At 37.5% G+C, this 20,321-nt stretch overlaps 1 protein-coding gene across 1 annotated transcript in view; it reads left to right on the top strand.

Moving 5' to 3' along the window:
• The window catches only part of LOC129945934 (protein eva-1 homolog C-like), a 351,803-nt gene that overhangs the window by 223,013 nt on the left and 108,469 nt on the right, over positions 1-20,321 (top strand). Inside the window, exons 3-4 of the mRNA XM_056055917.1 lie at positions 9,435-9,557; positions 9,683-9,813. Coding sequence (XP_055911892.1) covers positions 9,435-9,557; positions 9,683-9,813 — 254 coding nt within the window. The remainder of the gene's footprint in view (positions 1-9,434; positions 9,558-9,682; positions 9,814-20,321) is intronic.

Here is a 20,321-nt window from a genome sequence, read left to right as displayed (position 1 = left end):
ACTTTTCGAGTCGGTTAAAGGAGTGTTGACATTTTCGGAGGCATTTTTAGAGTAATCATAAGAATAGTAAAACTTAAAATACACCAAAACAAAGAGATACATCTTAAAATGTTTATATTTATTAATCTCAAAAACTAGAGTTTCTAAATGTATGGTTTAGCTGAAAAAGTGTCCACTTTATATTTGTGTTTTCAATATGAATTGTTTATATCACAACAATTGTATATGTGAAGTCGATGGTCGGAAATATTATAACCAGACTACGGAAAGGACAGAACGATGTCCGCGGGGATAACTAGTAAGAGTTGTTTTTCTTCGACATTTGATTTAAAATCTGGCAATATTTATTTGAGAGTTAGTTTTTTGACGGCTGTCACTTGATTTATTAACTTCCCACAGAAAGTAATTTAAATCAATCCGATTTGTCGATTAAAACATTAATAAAAGACTTTTAGAGACATGTGCGTATACGTACTCTCAGGAAGCTTTTTTCGTCGCCCATATCTCAAGAACTAGTGGAGATACCGACTTCAAACAAACGTAATACAAAATTAATACAATTTTTAAAACAAAAATCAATTGACGGTTTTTGTATAAATCAAAAAAAAAGTTGTCACTTTGACAAATAGTTTTATACAAGAAAGAAAAACGTTTTTGACATCAGGTAAATGTTTTGAAAAATCGAATTGACAGTTTTCTTACAAAAATAAAAATCCAAAAAACAGAACTAAAACTTGATAGAAATTGACGTTCGACTTAAATTCTTTTAAAAATTAAAGATATTGGTTTCAAATTAATTTCATCTTCAACATTAAGTATAATTTTGCGACAAATAGAATTGACAGTTTTCTTTTTTAAAAAATGTCACTCTTAAAAACCTCATTAAAACTGTCTAAAAATTGACATTGGCTTTAAGCTTATTTCACCATATAGAAAATAATGTTTCTTGATATCTCGTGAATAAATGAAGGTATTATCTTCAAAATGATTTTATTCGCTGCTAAAATTTGTTGTTAACGTAAGATATCGTCGGCCTCATAAGCAGACCTCGTAACTCTACCTTTTAGTGAAAATGAGTTTTGAATGCTATTTTATAGAAAATTCGTCAGCGCAGCACAATTTCGTATCCCTATCTAAACTCTAAATATTTTAAATTTTAAATTTAGCATAGCACGTAGCTGCACTACTACTCTGTTGTCTGGCAGACCTCGTAACTTCAACAAAAAAATTGCTAAGAATACCTCGTATCTATTATTTGTGGATAGCAAAACTCGTAACTTAATTAAATTCAGTTGAATTGGCACCACCTAAAAAACCGCTAAGAAACAGTTAGGAAAATAGGTAAAACCTGGTAAAAACTCGTCGGGGAATCCCGAACTTTTTCAATTTCTGCTTATTCCTGATGTTTGTTCTTATTATCTAAATTACATCACATTAGTTTTGGCCGCGAAGAAGGTTGTATCGAAGTGAGTTTTTTAAAAGTCAGAAACGTACAGAATATTGAATTCAAGGGGAAAGCAGCTTGTTCAAAAGGCTCTAAATAAGTCATCTTTTTTCAGATTTTGATAGAAAATGTAACTACCAGATTGGAAGAAAATTCATTAATTTCAACACCCACCATTGGACAAACCATCAATATTGATGATGGTGAAATAGTATTTATGGATATACAACAAAATTCAAAACGAAGACTTTACTCATGTTACAGAGGTAAGTTTAAGTACCGGGGCAGATAGCACAACGGCACAACAAATTTTACCTTTGAGGGCTGAAAAAGAAAAGAGTGATGACCCTGATCCTACGGTAAATAACAATCCTGATGACCCTGATTTCATTCCTGATGATGCAGATGCAGACACTGACCCTGACTCTGATGTCGTTCCTGATGATGCAGATGCAGAAGATCATTTACCAGCACCAAAAAAAGAAAAGGTTGAAAAGGCAGCATGTAAAGGAAGATAATTGGCATAACAATAAACAAAAACTAAAAAAGGAGTTAGGCTTAAAACACAGCGACAAGAAGAGATAAGAAGGAAAGTGGGTATATAGGAATGACAAGCCCAGGCGCGTTATTAAACCCCGGTGCAAATGCGTTTTTAATAAGAAGCAAACAAACTGCTTTTTGTTTACGGACATCCAGAGACTTGACATTTTTAAAGACTTTTGGGAAAGAACATGGCCTGAGAAACAGTTGCATATTAAATTACTTATTGATATAAAACCCACAAAAAGACACCGTGACAGAAAACAAGAAGAGGTAAGCAGAAGAAAAACGACAGCCTGTTATCATTTATGGCTTAACAATGAGAAGGTGAGAGTATGCAAGCAAATGTTTTTGAACACATTATCAATAGGAGAATGGTCAGCATTGAACTGGGCAAAAGACGATGCAACTTTAGATGCCACAAAAGACAATAATGCCTTAAAAGAAAATGTTGTCCAACAAACTTCAGCAGGAAAAAGAAGTTTTTCTTCGGAAAGAAGACAATCTTTACTTGACTTTTTTAATTCTCTTCCGAAGATGGAATCCCATTATTGTAGGTCAGGTTCTGCAAAAATTGACTTGGAATCAAATTGGCTTTCCAACGCTGATTTGTTTAACTTTTATATCGAAGAATGGTGCAAAAACCGGAACATGGAACCTCTAGCCCTTACCAAGTTTCGGTTAGAGTTTGAAAACCAAAACCTTAGCTTGTTTTTACCGAAAAAAGATAGGTGTGAGACTTGTGGAGTCTTTGAAGCCAAAAAACTTCCAGAAAATGTGAACAACTTTCACCGACAAAAGGTGGATGAGGCACGAAAAGAAAAAGAGGCAGATAAAGGTAACGTTGACGAATGTGTTATGGTTTTGACGATGGATCTGCAATCGGTTTTTTCTTAAGCCCTATGTCTAATATCTTTACCATGTATTACAAAACGAAGTAAGTCATTCACGATCTTCGACATTCAGTCCAAAAAGGGTTATTGCTTCTTGTGGAATGAAACGGAAGGAAACGTAACAGCCCAGGAGTTTTCAACCATTTTAAGTAAGTTTTTCTCGGCGCAGATAGAAAATACTTCTGCAAGGCGAATCATTGCCCAAAATAGAAACTCTACATTTGCTAAAGCGATGCGTAACATTTTAATCTCCCATAGCATAACCATTGAACACAAATTCTTATGCAAAGGCCATACGCAAATGGAAGGTGACTCGATGCATTCGTGTATTGAACGGATCTGTAGAAAAACCGATATAAACGTTCCAGCTGATTACATTGATATCTGCAAAAAAGCAAGAAAGATCAACCCATACGAGGTACAATATTTGAATCACACCTATTTCCTCAGTTTCACTTCCGTTGGTTTCTTGAAGTCTATAAGGTCAGGTAAAAAGAGGGGGGATGCATGTGGTACTGACATAGAAGCACTTAAATATTCAGATTCCGATATTTTATTTAAACTAAAATTCAGTGACTCTTGGAATCTCTTACCATCGAGACCGGAAATTCCAATAAAATGCGTTCCTGGGAGGACTCTTCCTCAACTTTACGAAAGAAGATTAAAAATCACTAAAAGAAAATACAACGATTTACAAGACTTAGGTCGCATCCCAGCATCTTTTATTTTGAAATATTACTTTTTAAAATTCGAAAAATAACACATATTTAAGGTTTTTTTGAGGCTATCTAAATTAAGAAGAAGATCTTAGATGTTTATATTATTTCACAAATATTTAACATATCTTTGGATTTCTTAAATTTCACCAGTCTTACGAAAATCTGAAAGAAGCGCTCAGCTACTTATGCTAAAATGCCTTTCCACAAAAAAGGTTAATCGCTTTGGAATTAGGTTTTGTTCTTGTAACGCATGTAGGCAATTTAAATCAATTTTCTTAAAACATATTAAGAAATTTAGAAGTAATGTTGAAAACGGATATTTTTAAAATTTGAGTGAATACTTAAAATTCCAACTCCAAAACGTATTTCACAAAACGATGAAGGTAAGAAATCATTCAATAAAATGATTTAAATTGAATCTAGAAGAGAAAGATTTTGAGCCTTAAAAACAGTATTTTTGGTTGTTTTTAGCATTTTTTAAAGGGACGTATTCTAAAAACCAGAAGTGATGGAACAAGGCCGTGTTCGAATACCTTTAATACAAGTGCCGTGATGATTGATGCGGTGGACTGTTATGTCAGATGTCTTGGGTTCATTACCCTCCTGTGCCGTCTAAAGTTGTATTCACGGATACTGCCTCTTACGAGGAATTGACAAATCATCCAAGAGATTCTTTTCACGAAAAGTGCTTTCTCAAACAAAACGTTTGGATTTGGCTAATATTGTAGGACCCCAGCATTAGGTTAGGGTAGGTTGGAGTGGCTTTCCAGATGTCATTGACGCACGTAGACCTCAAGGGTCCATTGAGATACCACTAATGAGGTTACTCATGGGAGAGCAATGAACTTATACAAACGTACTTTTAATAAAAATAGAGAGACGTTTTGTGTCAATCGTTGCCAGTTCACTTGTATTATCGAAAAAGGGATTACCGAAAAAGTTATTCCTTCTAATGAAGAGTGCTGGACATGTACATAGAAGGTGTTGGACTGTTTCCTCTTCCTCCGCGTCCATGCAGCTTCCATAAAAGTCATTTGTGTAGACCCCTAGCCTCAGAGCATGTTTTCCTATTAGGCAGTGTCCTGTTATTACTCCAATTGTAGAGCTTATACTTTGTCTGCTCAGGGATATCAAGCCTTTTGACCGTTTTAAGTCAATACTTGGCCATATTTGCTTGGTTGCTAGACAGGTGGTACTTTGTAACCATCTAGCATTTGTTGTTTCTGGAGCATATTGCTTGAGAAGATATTTGCATGTAGCAAGTGGTGTTCCTATGTTATGTTTTGTCTAACATTAGGCAGAAGTGTTCCGTTTTTGGCGAGCTCATCAGCTCTGCAATTTCCTGGAATGTCTCTGTGGCCCGGCACCCAAATGAGGTTCCGTCATCTCATTCACAGATAATTGACAATCGTGGACTATTTGAGAGTTTGTGGAGACAGACGCGAGAGATTTAAGAGCGGCTTGGCTGTCTGATAAGATTCGTATATCCTTGCAAGATATAACGTTTTCTTTGAGCCAGGATAGTGCTTCTTTAATCGTAATTACTTCTGCCTGGAATACACTACATTGATTGGGAAGTCTGTATGATAGACTGAGATTCAGTTGTTCCCAATAGATACCACTTCCAACTCCGTAATCGTTCTTTGAACCGTCTGTATAGAAGTGTACCGCATCGTCTTCCAGGTGTCTCTCTTCTTTCCAGGAGGATCTTGAAGGAATGGACACATGGAAGCTTTTACCGAATAAAATTTTTGGGGTGGTATAGTCTAAGTGATCTGGGATAGATCTGAAACTGTCTAGAATAGTAGTATGTCAAGTATTGTTACTGTTCCATGGGACCCCACCATTACTTACAACATTAGTCTCAAATAGGAGTGTTTGAGACTTGTAAGTCACCTTAGTTCTCAATGAACTCTTGTAACACCTTTATTTGTTTTTTATTTGAATAAGAACATCTTTTTTGATGTTCAAATGGTAGACATGTGCATTCAAGAGGACACAAGCGTCCACAGGTTTTCTCAAAACCCACCTCTGTCTATCAACTCCTACTCTCACCTCCCCGCGGTGAACATCGGGTGCCTAGTACCTCAACTGGAGATTGGGTTCCAACCCCAGTGGAAGTTGTTGGGGCAGCAAACGAGAGAGGGGGGGAGAGGTGTTTCCACTAAGGCACCTCTCCTTATCCAGGCGGCAGCGGACGAATTCTCGAGATAGAATCAACGGTGGCGTCTACAGCTCCAGTAAGGTCGAACTACTTAGTGAACACCTTATAGGGCTTCTTCGACATATTCGAAGCCCAGGCCTATAAGGAGCGGTTCATCCGGCTCCCCTTCCTTGGAGTTATACTAAGGATCTGGCCCTCCAGGTTGGGGGTTGTGCCGTCGGGGTGGCTTCCTGGCCACGTAAAAACATCATAGTTTTGAAGCAACAACAAGCCTCGGATACGGACGGATTCACTGTTGACAACCCACGCAAACGAAATAAGGACAACGAACTTCGGATATGTACGTGGAATGTTAGGTCCCTTAACAGACCACGTGCAGCCGAACAATTAGCGGAAGCCCTAAACTGCTGCAAGGCAGATATTACAGCCATCCAAGACGTGCGATGGCATTGACCGGGCAAACGCAAACTAAAATACTGCGATATCTACTACTGCGACTGCTACCGAGAACAAAGACAGCGTCTATTTGGGTGTGGATTTGTTGTTGGAACTAGACTCGGGCAAAAAGCCTTGAGTTTCAACAGTGTGAGCGAGCGCATCACGACAATCCGCATCAAGGCTAAATTCACCAACATAAGCCTAATATGCACGCATGCCCCAACAGAGGAGAAAGATGAAGACACCAAAGACATATTCTTCGAACTCTTGGACAAGACATATGAGCAGTGCCCTGGCTATGACATTAAAATTGTCTTATGAGATTTTAATGCGAAGCTAGGAATAGAAGACATCTTTGGTATCATAATCGGGAGATACAGCCTGCACAACACCACCTCCGACAACGATTCAGGCTGATCGATTTCGCTGCGGGGCGAGACGTTCTGGTAGCTAGTACGCAGTCCACACTTCTCAATATCCACAAGGGACATCGAAATCTCGTGATCAATCAACCGTCAACCAGATTGACCACATTGCGATTGAAACACGACACTTATCCAGTATACAGGATATCTGAACATTCCGAGGGGCCAACATGGACTCGGACCACTACCTCGTTGTAGCCAAGGTACGGCTACGGATATCCCGATCCAAGCCAAAACTGGAGAATACACGCTGCTCTATCAAAGTCGGAAAAGATCTTACCGATGCATTTGATGTCAAAAAAGGTTTTAGACAAGGCGATATGTCATGCGACTTCTTCAACATCGTTCTGGAAAGAATTGTGCAAAACTCAACCGTAAACACTAGAGGCACAATCTTCCAAAGATCCATCCAATTACTCGGATACGCAGATGATATTGACATAATTGGAAGATCAAAGCGTGATGTCAGTGGAGCGTTTTTGAGCATTGCGACGGAAGCGAAGAAGATGGGTTTAGTGGTCAATGAGGGCAAGACCAAGTATATGCTGTCATCAAAAAAGGACACTGAACGACGACGTCTTGGACAAAACGTCACCATGGACAGCTATAACTTTGAGGTAGTTAAGGACTTTGTCTACCTAGGCACCGCTATTAATGCAGACAACGACACCAGCGCTGAAATCAAACGAAGAATAACTCTTGCAAATCGCTGCTTCTTTGGACTTAGAAGGCAATTGAGAAGTAAAGTCCTCTCTCGAGCATGTAAAATCACCATCTATAAGACACTCATCATCCCGGTTCTCATTTATGGCGCTGAGGCCTGGACCCTGTCAAAGAAAGATGAGAGCGTCTTAGGATGCTTCGAGAGAAAAATTCTTCGGGCGATTTTTGGTCCCGTACGCATAGATGGAGAATGGAGGAGAAGATATAACGACGAGCTGTACGGGCTGTACAGCGACACTGACCTAGTTAGCAGAATCAAAGTCCAACGGCTTAGATGGCTAGGTCATGTAGAGCGGATGGACATCAACGCTCCAGCCCGGAAGGTCTTCGAATCCAATCCCGAGGGACGGCGCAGTAGAAGAAGACCGCGACTCAGGTGGCGCACCCAGGTGGGAGAGGACCTCAACCAACTTGGCGTGCGAAACTGGAGACAGCTAGCTAGGGACCGAGCTGGCTGGAGACGCTTGTTGGTTGAGGCCCAGGTCCGCCCCGGACTGTAGCGCCACCTTAAGTAAGTAAGTAAGTAAGGACATCTTTTTCCTTTAAATAAACTATGTTTTATTTGTGTGACCGGCAAAAGAAACTTTATTTTTTTCGAAAAGTTTTATATGCGTTTTATTTACTCTTGAAAAATAAGCGTCCAAAAAACCCGCTTTATTAAATGTTTATAAACAATATGTTCATCAAGGGCTTAACGCTTGTTTGGAAAAGTCGATGAAAAACTATCAGATGCTAAACGAGCAATTTCATCGATTTGGGGACGTTGCAAACAAACAGTATTTCGTTCAACCGCAGCTTAAGTCCTTTTTATGGAGCACAGGTTACGGGATTCAAAACATATGAATCTGTCGAAAAATTTCTTTTATGTTTTTGTATACCCTAGATATGCATTTTAATTATGTTATCGAAGTCTTAGAGATGGAAGAAACTAGAAGACCAAAGATAGTAATGAGAAATATTATTCGAACGGGTAGAAGTATTTGCAATGTGTGGATAGAAATCGCATCAGAGTGTAGAGTAGAGTTAGATACCCAGACAAAAGAACAACCTTCCTATCTAAGAGAGAAATTCAACTTGGTGCAAGATAAATTCATATCATATAAAATTCATATGATAGATACACTGAAGATGCTGGAGCTTCACTGTATAGGAATTACTATAGTGAAAACGCATACTTTCTTGATTGCTACTCTGTTGAAAAAATCAGTAATGTCTTCAAAATAAGAGGTGAAGTAATAAGTTTAAATTTTAAACCCCACCGAACGGATCTACCAATTATTTGCGAACTTTGCAACGTGAACACCAGGGAGGACGTTTTCCATTTCCTTGCAGTTTATCCAATTTTAAAAGAACTTCGTGTTATGGCATCTCGCATGAAAACCCTTGAAAAGGAGAGACAATAAGCATCTTAAACGTCAAAAAAGGATGGGATGTTTTATACAACTATACAGTAGCTGCACAGAAAACGAATTTTAGAGGGAGATTTTCGTTTTCTTAACATTGTTTGAATTCTTTTTTTTATTTCCTTTTTTTAATTTGTGTTTCTTAATTAACTGACGATATTTATTTATTTATTTTCAACCTGGTAGACGGTTTTGAGCCACATCAAGTAGACTAAGATAACTAAGGCATTGTAAATTATTTATTTGAAATAAAAGGTCATTACAACTACAACTATACGGTAGTCGATTAAACCATCAATATTAAATTGGACGTTATTATCCTTGGTCTAAAACTAAATGTATTGAATTTAAAAAATCCTAAATAATTGACAATGAAAACTTGAATATTCCATAAACAAAACTATGTTCTCTGTTTATATATAAAATAAGAAAAACAATCAAACAAAGTTTCACTTGACATAGAACAAATATTTTCTTTTCATTAATCAAAAAAAAATATTATTTTTTCTCTTTTTTTCCGATATCAATCTACATTCTACATTTCTGGTTGACAACACAATCATCATCTGCCGTGGATGTCTATCGTGCTATTTTAATCTGGACTACACCTGTAAAAATACACATTTGGCACTGAAACTATGTTTTGAAAAAAACAAAAAATAAAATCCGGCTTCATACAATATAGCATTGTTAGCGGCAACATTACGAACCTATCAGCGGGCTGGTTGTGATTCAGAACAATTATCGTTGAGCTGTCCGAGAGGCACTAGCATATCAATTGAGTTGGCCCAATATGGCCGTGCTGGAGGTGAGTAGAAGTTTTATTTTTTTTTTAGAGTGTCCTTGGGGGAGCCTAAAATAACCATTCCTTAAATGTTGTTCTACATTTGTGTTTATAAATACGATTCAAGTTTTTTCTTTTTTAAATTTTAGATTTGAGTGACCATAGTTTGTGTCCACCTATTTCGGGAGAGGATACAACGACGAGATCGGATGGTGTTGTACATAGTGGGACTGAAATTGAAGTGAAACCAGCAGAAACGTGTACTGTCAGTGGGTTGCAGGTAAGAAAAGAACATTTTACCCAAAAAAAACTAAGACTTTTTTGTGTGAATACTTTTGTGCTTTCATCGAATTTTGAAAATAAAACAACTGAAATAGTCCTACTTAAAGGACAATGGATTTTATTTGTGGTGCCTTGAGATAGGCAGAAAATAATTTTGGAAGAGGAATGATACCTTTGAAAGGAATTTCATAAACTTATTTTTTTTATTTTTTTTATACTAAAGAAAAAGCAGGCAAGTTTTTATTAATGTCAATTTGCATCGATTAATACAATAAAATAAAATCTGTCAAGTATTATTTATGCAGAAAACGGGTTCTATCAACCCCCAATGCGGAATTGAACTTCAGTGATTTTATTTGTACGTTTTGGATCCTTTATTTTTCACCTTCACGTGGTTTTTAATAAAGTGTATATTGCGGTCAAATATTTAGACAGAATGCAAATCGAGAATAAAGCCATGGTCAGAAGCAGAACCAAAAAGTGGAGTCCAGTCAACTTAAGAACTAAACTATCTTCAGTTTAAAAAACAGGCTATAGAAAATAAAGTCTTGCAAACGTCATCTGGATTTATTGAAATTTGTTAATGTGCCTTGATAATGCCGGCAGCAAATTTTGGAAGTGATACCTAAAATATAAACGCACCATTATATCAAATTTAACAGAATTTTTATTTTAGTCATGGTCGGGGCTAAACTTTCGAAAATGAGAATTTCTGACATTTGCCGCATATTCTTTTTGAATGCATTCATTAATGACTGCAATTATGAGATTGCATTCATTGACTTCACTTTAAGACTTCTGTTTTCAACTTATACAGTCTCCATTAAATTGCATTAAAAAGGTTGGAATCATTTTTTGCTCCCATTCATTTAACAATGAATTGAATCAATTGAATGCAATCTTTAAGATTTCATGCATTCTCTTTTGATATTTTCTTTTTTTTTCATTTTTTGTATTCCAAATTTTTCCCTTCCATTCTTTGCATTCCTCGCTTTGCCATTTCCCTCCATAAAACCTATGTTCTCTGGGAGTATTAAACTATTGAACAAAAGAATGCAAGAAATGCAAAAAGTATGCAAAGCTTGCAAGTAATACAAAAAATGCATAAATTCTCAAAAGATTGCATTCTTCTACAAGCTAGCAGAATAGTTATCCGGAATCGTTCAGTTATTCAATGCTCGATCATCTCCACAAGGATGCCAACCATTTTTTCAGATGCGTTTTAGTTGTAATAGTAAAGGAACAAGGTTGGTTGAATTGTTTCAGGGAGTAGATTGTTTTCAAATTCTTCCTTGACTATCTTCAATTTGTCTTTTATTTTTGATAACACTCTTGGCAATCCAGTTAGATGAGTCTTTCTTGAAATTCTTGCAATTGAAATGAATTTGTCAATGCTTCTACACTGCACGGAGAGATTGATTGCTGTTTTTCTTTTCGATCGACTGAAGTCCAGTGAACTTATTAATTTAAAGCTTTGCTTAACAATTTGGTAGTAAATGATAATAGTCGAAAAATTCTAGGACAATGTTAACGTCTGCAACAATTCATCTCCAAATAAATTCTCGGTGAAGTCCAAAGTTTACCAAAGCTGAAAACATAATCAGATGCAGGACGTCTTTCTGGGTAGTAGATATAAAGGCCAACAAGATAGGTCAGATCCGCTTAAAAATTGACGATGAAATTTTTGGTCAGTAACGAAATTGGTGTTTTCCTTGAATCTACATATTTTGCTTGTCAAACTGTCGATCTGCTTCTTGTGCATTGCTTGTCACAGCCATAAGGACGGCCACGATAGTTTCTATTGACTGCTAATTAAACAACTTGTCTAGAAAGATGCTCTTTAGTAAAAAAAGGAGGGGCCGAAGAAACTTCAACTATTTTGTCTGGTAATACTTACTTACTTAAGGTGGCGCTACAGTTCTGTGTGAATGAGGGCCCCACCCAACAAACTTCTCCATATAGCTCGGTCCCTAGCTAGATGTCTCCAGCTTCGCGCTCCATGTTTGGTGAGGTCACTTTCCACTTGTGCGCGTTACCTGATCCGCGGTCTTCCTCTACTGCGCTGTCCTGTGGGTGTGGATTCGAAGACTTTCCGTGCTCCGCATTGGTTTCCATGCGCTCTACGTGACTGAGCCATCTTAACCGTTGGACTTTTAACCTTCTTGCTTAGTCAACGTCACTGCACATCCCGTACAGCTCGTCGTTCCATCTTCTCAACCCCTCCCCTTCGATGCATGCGGGACCGTAGAAAGCGATCTAAGGTGCTTTCATGGGCTTTTGTCATAATCCATGCTTCTGCACAGTATAGCAGAACGGGGATGATAAGGGTCTTATATAGCAACACTTTGGTAACTCGAGAGAGGACTTTACAACTCAATTGCTTTTTAAGTCCAAAAAAACAGCGGTTAGAAAGAGTTATTCTGTGTTTGATCTCAGCGCTGGTGTTGTTTTCTGCGTTTACAGCGGAGCCTAGGTAGACGTAGTCCTTGACTACCTCAAAGTTACGTCTGTCGATGGTAAAGTTTTCACCAAGACGTCATTGTTGTATGTCCTTTCTTGACGACAGCGGGTACTTTGTTTTACCCTCATTAATCGTTAAACCCATTTTTGCCGCCTCTGCCTCAATACTCACAAAAGCCCCATTGACATCACGCTGAGTTCTTCCGATTATGTCAATGTCATCAGCATATGCTAGTTATTAGATAGACTTTTGAAAGATAGTGCCTTTAGTGTTGATGTGTGAGCTCTGCACTATTCTTTCAAGCACGATGTCAACAAAATCACATGACATCGCATCACCTTGTCTAAAACCTTTTTTGACATCGAAAGTTTCTGTTAAGTTGTTTGCAACCTTTATGGAGTAGCGCGAATTCTCCATTGATGCCAAAACTAGACATGGCTCTATACAGCTCGTCCCTGTATATGCTGTAATATGCGGCCTTGAAATCGATGAAAAGATGGTGGGTGTCGATTTGGTGTTTTTGGGTTTTTTCTAGGATTTACCGTAATGTGATGAAATGTGGACTTTCCTGGTCTAAAACCACTCTGATAAGGACCTATCAGGTTGTTGACGATGGGCTTTAGACGTTCAAATATTACGGCAGAGAAGATTTTATAGACGATGTTAAGTAGACTGATTCCTCTATAGTTGGTGGGTCTCCTTTTCAGGATCGGGCAAACAATACTGAGGTTACATTCATTCATCCATTTGTCTGATAATTCCGATGCTAATTGGTTAACGGAGAGGTCAGATTTAGAAGTCTCGAAGCAGTTGTAATCAAAACTCACGCAGAAGGTTATCCTGTATAGCAAAAGAACCAACTAGACAACGAAAATGGAGAAAGTATTGTGGAGTTTTACGGTCATCGAGTTCTTTGGTGCTGATAGACGTTTTATGAGTTTTGTTTTTAAAACGGTCTACGGGCTCTGGTTTGAATTTAGATAATAGTGTTCTCTATTTCAGACGCTACGCGTTAATGTAGATGTAAAACAACATAAATGTTTCGGAAATAATTAACAGTGATTCAGCTTGCCATAAACTATTGGCCCAAATTGGTGGCAATTTTACTACAACAGGTAAATTGCTGGAATGTCTAACGTTGCTCTATCGGTACTCTGCCCTGTAGTTGGTTTCGTAAAAGTTGATCATTGAAAATCTTCTCCAAAAGTTGACATTTTGATATTTTGCTATGAAGTTTTCATCTTCTTTTGTCAGCCTTTTGGTTAAGAGTGTTTCCAAAGGTCATAAAATTTTGCAAAAACACAATTAAGATAAATAAATGTTCACCAACTTGTCTTGAGAAGTTCGAAATTGTAACCATTTGACAGCATACTAGATCTTTTAAAGAAATAATTAAATTTATGTTTAAGTTGCTGCATGAACAACAATCGAAACTACATTGAGACTATAATAATTCTGTATTAATGTATTTTAATGGTTGGTAAAAATCGGTCTAATGATTAGCTCAGCAAAAAATACAGAATTATTGTTAACAAAAACAAAAAAAAGGCTGAATCAATAAATTTATTACAATTCGTCCTTAAACTCAATCAAAACAAAAATTCAGTACTTACATCTGCATACAAAAAAGAACAACACATATTTTCCATTTCATTTTGTGTGCCCTTCTTGACATTGTCCTTAATAGTATAACATTTCCAGGTAGGTACCTTTAAGATTTATCACTCTGACAAATGTGATAAATGGTATTTAAGGTACGAATTCTCTTTTGTTTCCAAAGTTTTCCTTGCTATCAAAAACTTTTCAACTTATCTACGTTATTTTTTCTTCTTTAATTTATTTTGTTTTCCTCCAAATTCGGGTTGAATTTACTGCAAGAAGACATGTTGTACAAATGAAGCTAATATTAATCCTCAATCTTGTTATATTTTTACACTCGATAGGCCATAAAATCTATATTCAACCTTACCTATAGGTAGATTAAGGTATATGTACCTATATAATCGTCCTTTTGCAGATTATCAAATCACGACCACTAACAATAAATTCACATCCAGATTTAGGAGAAGTGCAGAAGGTATATATACAAGAGTAGGAACATGATCCTGACTTCTTTCGAAGAGCACTCAATTTAGCTGTATACTTTTTGGTTTTCCAATTTTTAAAACTTTTCTTGTCCTTGTGTGTGCCATCTGGCAAAAAGGCATTTAATACTTCTCATTCTCAATGATAAAGCATCTTCAACTTCAATTATTTTACAACCCACAACAAAAAATCGAATCAGTCAGAAAGTATACTAGAGCCTAAAATTGTGTGGAAATGACGGGTATGGATAGGATGTACCTACTTTACCTAACCTATACACCTTTGCTAAAAGTACATCTAATCCATCTGTTTCTTCTTGACTCAAAATTAAAGTAAAGTGGTGAAGCATTTAGTCAAAAAGAATAAAAAAGCAGAACTCGATTGAATGATCTTGCTCGTAAATTCGTGTTTTTTTTTTATTAGAAAAAATAAAAAATGTTTAGTTTATAACAAAACCAATCAAGGAAAAAATATTTCGTTGTTGCACAATGTGCCTGTTAATAATTTACACCTTGAAAAGTTGATTCTACGATTATCAAACTTTATAATCTTACAACTTTAGTTTTGTTTGGTTGTTTGTTTGCTTGTTTGAACGCACTCATTTCAGGAATTACTAAAGGGTGATTTTTTTGAGGTTAGGATTTTCATGCATTAGTATTTGACAGATCACGCGGGATTTCAGACATTGTGTCAAAGAGAAAGATGCTCAGTATGCTTTGAAATTTCATCATGAATAGACTTACTAACGAGCAACGCTTGCAAATCATTGAATTTTATTACCAAAATCAGTGTTCGGTTCGAAATGTGTTTCGCGCTTTACGTCCGATTTATGGTCTACATAATCGACCAAGTGAGCAAACAATTAATGCGATTGTGACCAAGTTTCGCACTCAGTTTACTTTATTGGACATTAAACCAACCACACGAATGCGTACAGTGCGTACAGAAGAGAATATTGCGTCTGTTTCTGAGAGTGTTGCTGAAGACCGTGAAATGTCGATTCGTCGCCGTTCGCAGCAATTGGGTTTGTGTTATTCGACCACATGGAAGATTTTACGCAAAGATCTTGGTGTAAAACCGTATAAAATACAGCTCGTGCAAGAACTGAAGCCGAACGATCTGCCACAACGTCGAATTTTCAGTGAATGGGCCCTAGAAAAGTTGGCAGAAAATCCGCTTTTTTATCGACAAATTTTGTTCAGCGATGAGGCTCATTTCTGGTTGAATGGCTACGTAAATAAGCAAAATTGCCGCATTTGGAGTGAAGAGCAACCAGAAGCCGTTCAAGAACTGCCCATGCATCCCGAAAAATGCACTGTTTGGGGTGGTTTGTACGCTGATGGAATCTTTGGACCGTATTTTTTCAAAGATGCTGTTGGACGCAACGTTACGGTGAATGGCGATCGCTATCGTTCAATGCTAACAAACTTTTTGTTGCCAAAAATTTAAGAACTGAACTTGGTTGACATGTGGTTTCAACAAGATGGCGCTACATGCCACACAGCTCGCGATTCTATGGCCATTTTGAGGGAAAACTTCGGAGAACAATTCATCTCAAGGAATGGACTGGTAAGTTGGCCACCAAGATCATGCGATTTGACGCCTTTAGACTATTTTTTGTGGGGCTACGTCAAGTCTAAAGTGTACACAAATAAGCCAGCAACTATTCCAGCTTTGGAAGACAACATTTCCGAAGAAATTCGGGCTATTCCGGCCGAAATGCTCGAAAAAGTTACCCAAAATTGGACTTTCCGAATGGACCACCTAAGACGCAGCCGCGGTCAACATTTAAATGAAATTATCTTCAAAAAGTAAATGTCATGGACCAATCTAACGTTTCAAATAAAGAATCGATGAGATTTTTCAAATTTTATGCGTTTTTTTTTTAAAGTTCTCAAGCTCTTAAAAAATCACCGTTTAGTAAGATTTGAATAAATATTAAAGTTTAAAATAGACCATTTATTGAGGAAGGATATTGGCTATATAAAATAACGCTAAGGCTGAGCGAAGCGTCAATAACTAATGTTCCAAAATATGGTTGTCTTTGGTCACTTTGAGAACTTCCAGCGAGTGCGCTGCGTAAACGGTGAATGTTTTGCTAAAATAATGTATGACAGAATTGTTCCTCAATAATTTTTGTCCGCAACAGCATAAGTCTAAAGTTATGTTTTAAAGTTGGCTTACTATAACTTTTGTATGCAAACTAATTTCTTCTTAAACAAAACATGCGTGAAACTCCGCGTAGTTCTGGTTCTTCATATATACCATAACTTTCTATGGATGTTTTATTTTTACCAAGCGCTGTCCGACTCTATCCAGAGAATTGTATCCCATTTTCCGTGCAGTGAGATCGTTGTTACGGGTGATTTCAATGTACACAATTCTTCGTATCTGCGTTATTCGGGTCAGACAACATCCGAAGGAAGGTATGTGGAGATTTTTGCTGAGTTAAACCACCTAACTCAGTTAATTGACGAGCCAACTCGGATTCCTGACGTTGCAGGTCAATCCGACAACACTCTAGACTTGTTTCTTACTTCTAATCCTAATAAATATACTGTCAGTGTATTATCACCATTGTGTCATATCTGCAAATTTCTCATGCCAAAAAACGCCAGTTAAAGTTAAAACCCCTACGAGAACCGTTTGGCAATATGAGAAAGCCAACTGGGACGGTCTCAATGAATTCTTCAGGAACTTTAACTGGTCACTATGCTTCCTCGATAGTGATGTGGATCCCAGTGCAGATATGATTACAAACTTAATTCTTTGCGAAATGAGAAATTTTATCCCGAATAGGGTAAAATCTATCAAACCCAAAGAAAACTCATGGCTTGATTCGAGCTGTAAAGAGGTTATTAGGATCAAAAATGTAAGCATTAAATTTTTGCATGACCAGAAATTACGGCAAAAAATACTACAATGTCCCAATGGTAGTAAAAATGTCTGGTCATTTGTAAAAAATGTGCGTAACACTACGTCTTCGTCGGTTCCGACGCTTGTTTCCAATGACACTCCCTATGTAAGCTCGATTGATAAAGCCAATTTGCTTGCAGCACAGTTTGCTGTTAATTCGTTGCTGTCAGTGAGTGACATGACTCCGCCTGTACTTGAAAGCGTTAACGATTCTATGGACGAATCTTCTTTCGCACTCGTTCAGTTACTAGAGTACTTAAAAATCTTGACATTCACAAATCCGCTGGCCCGGATAGTATCCCTGCTATTGTTCTGAAGAGGTGTTCTTTAACGCTGGCAAAACCACTGCGTAAGCTTTTCCATCTGTCCTATTCTACAGGTCTCTTTCCGAGTGGATGGATAACTGCATTTGTCCAGCCTGTCCCTAAAAAAGGCGAATCCTCCTCAACATCCAACTATCGTCCAATTGCACTTACATCCCTTCTTACCAAGGTCATGGAAACGCTGATCAATTTTCAGCATAAGAAATATCTTGAAGAACGAAAGCTTCTTAATGACCGGCAGTATGGCTTTCGTTGCAATAGGTACACTGGTGATCTCATGGTTCATCTCACCGAACAGTGGAACAAATCTTTACATCGTTTTGGGAAAGTAAGATTAATGCACTTTATATTTCAAAAGCATTTGATAGAGTTTAGCATCAAGCTCTCTTATCAATAATGCGTGCATTTGGTATTGATGAATCCCCTCTTCGTTGGGTTAGAAATTACTTTTCGGACCGTTCAATTCAAGTAGTATTGGACGGGTTCAATTCTGATATTCACAAAATAAACGCTGGTGTGCCCCAGGGCTCCGTTTTGTCTCCGACGCTCTTCTTCATTTTTATAAATGATTTTTTGTCTGAAACTTCTAACCCACTACATTGCTTCGCGGATGACAGTACCCTCAGCTTTTCATGTTCGTTTTTAAATTTTCATCCTTGTTCTTCAGATGGATTGGACTACCAACGGCAGCGTATGATAAGCTCATTAAATTCAGATCTTGACAGCATTGTTCAAAAACCGTGTAGAATTTAATGCTTCGAAAACTTTATGCTGTCTACTGTCGCAAAACCGTAACCATCCCCCAATGCCACTATCCACGAGTGGTACTTGCATCGACGAGACTGAACAGCTATCAGTCCTAGGTATGTGCATTACAAACCACTTGTTGTGGAGTGATCACATATTTGACATCGCCAAAAATGCTGCTAAGTGTTTAGGTTTTCTCCGACGATGCAAGAAGTTATTTACCCCTTCTGATCTGGCTTTAATTTATAAAGCCTATATTCGTCCAAAACTTGAGTATAATTCCCATATTTGGGCAGGTGCTCCTATAACCTACTTGAGTTTCTTGGACAGAATTCAAAAGAGAGCTCTAAAAATGATAGGTAACCATTGTCTAACTGAAACTTTTGCATCTCTCGAGCACCGTCGTTAGATTTCATGTCTCTCATTATTCTATCGCTACTTCCATAAGCAATGCTCTAATAAAATAGCAAGTTGCATTCCTCCCCTCAAACAATTCAACCGTAATACTCGTTCTTTTAGGAATGCCCATCAGTTTACCTTTGAGCCCAATTTCGGTCGTACTGTTAAGTTCAGAGATTCTTTTTTTAGTCGTACTACACGAATGTGGAATGCTTTACCAGACTCAATATTTCCCACTCATTACAATGTGCAGGCATTAAAAACCAATGTGCATTGGTATCTCCTTTCAAATCCTCTCCTCCCTTCCTAATTACTCGCACTGTGTATAATCATTATAAGGGTATTCATATCCCCTTGAGTGCGCGTACAATATAAAAAAACTCAATTTTAAAATACAATTGCAAAGCATGTAAATTAAGTCATCTTTTGTTTTCTAGAGTAAAACATGAACAGCGATACATTTTTGAGAAGTGTTTGGTTTCATTATGAAGTCTGAACTTTTGACTTTATAAAGTGTATAAAACAATATCATTCAAAAAGCTACCTTGGGACGATTCAATGCATGCAATTCTTTTGCGGTAATTAGGAACGTTCGGACGGTATATCAGCCAAAACTAGGGTTTTTAATGCGTCTTACTTTCTGGGAAACATCTTAGGCAATTCTTTATTTCCAATATTAACATTATAAACGGGAAAGTCAGTTTGTTTGTTTGGTTGCTTGTTTGTTTGTTTGTTTGTCCATCTATAACGTTGCAACGGAGCAGTATTATGAGATGATTTTTGTGTGGACATTTTAACCGGGATGCGGTAAAATATCTCATTTTGTTTTGTGTTTCTTAACTTATTTGTTAGTTCCCATATTAAGGCTGATGGCCATGGTATGCTGAAAGTCGGGAAAAAAGGATTGATTGTACGTTTTATGTATGTTCTTCCTTTAAACGGTACCTTTTGAAAAGTGCCTTGAATTCAACTGCTACGTTCGTTGTTTTAAATTAGACTTTTACACATTTAATTTCACTGTATTACGTTGCCTTGTCAGTGAGACAACGGGTCTGTCAGAGTTTTGGAAATACCACTGCTATTAAGGCATCAGTCTCAAACCATGTAAATTCTAAAAAATTGGCTTCAGACCTTATTATAACTATATCTAAACTGAAGCCAAACAAAGCTGAAGGAACTGACGGCATCGCTGCTGAACTATTTAAAGCAGCAGGCGATGACTCGGAAGGGAGGATGCACCATCGCATCTGCAAATATGGTCAGAAGAAAGCATGCCCGATGAGTGGAATCTCAGCATAGTTTGCCCTATACATAAGAAAGGATACCCTCTAATTTGTGCCAACTACAGAGGTATCAGTCTCCTTAACATTGCATATAAGATCCTCTCTGCCGTATTATGTGATCTTCCGAAGCCATTTGTCAAAAACCTGTTAGGTCCTTATCAGTGTGGCTTAAGATAAGGAAAGCCCACTGCAGATCAAATAGTCACACTACGGTAGATCTTTGAAAAAAACCGGAACCTCAAAACGATACCCACCATCTCTTATCCATTTTAAATCCGCGTATTACAGCATC

Source organism: Eupeodes corollae, chromosome 1 (genome assembly GCF_945859685.1).
Source record: "Eupeodes corollae chromosome 1, idEupCoro1.1, whole genome shotgun sequence".
NCBI lineage: Eukaryota > Metazoa > Arthropoda > Insecta > Diptera > Syrphidae > Eupeodes > Eupeodes corollae.
Note: the sequence above shows the minus strand (reverse complement) of the source record. Positions and strands in the feature narration are given on the sequence as shown.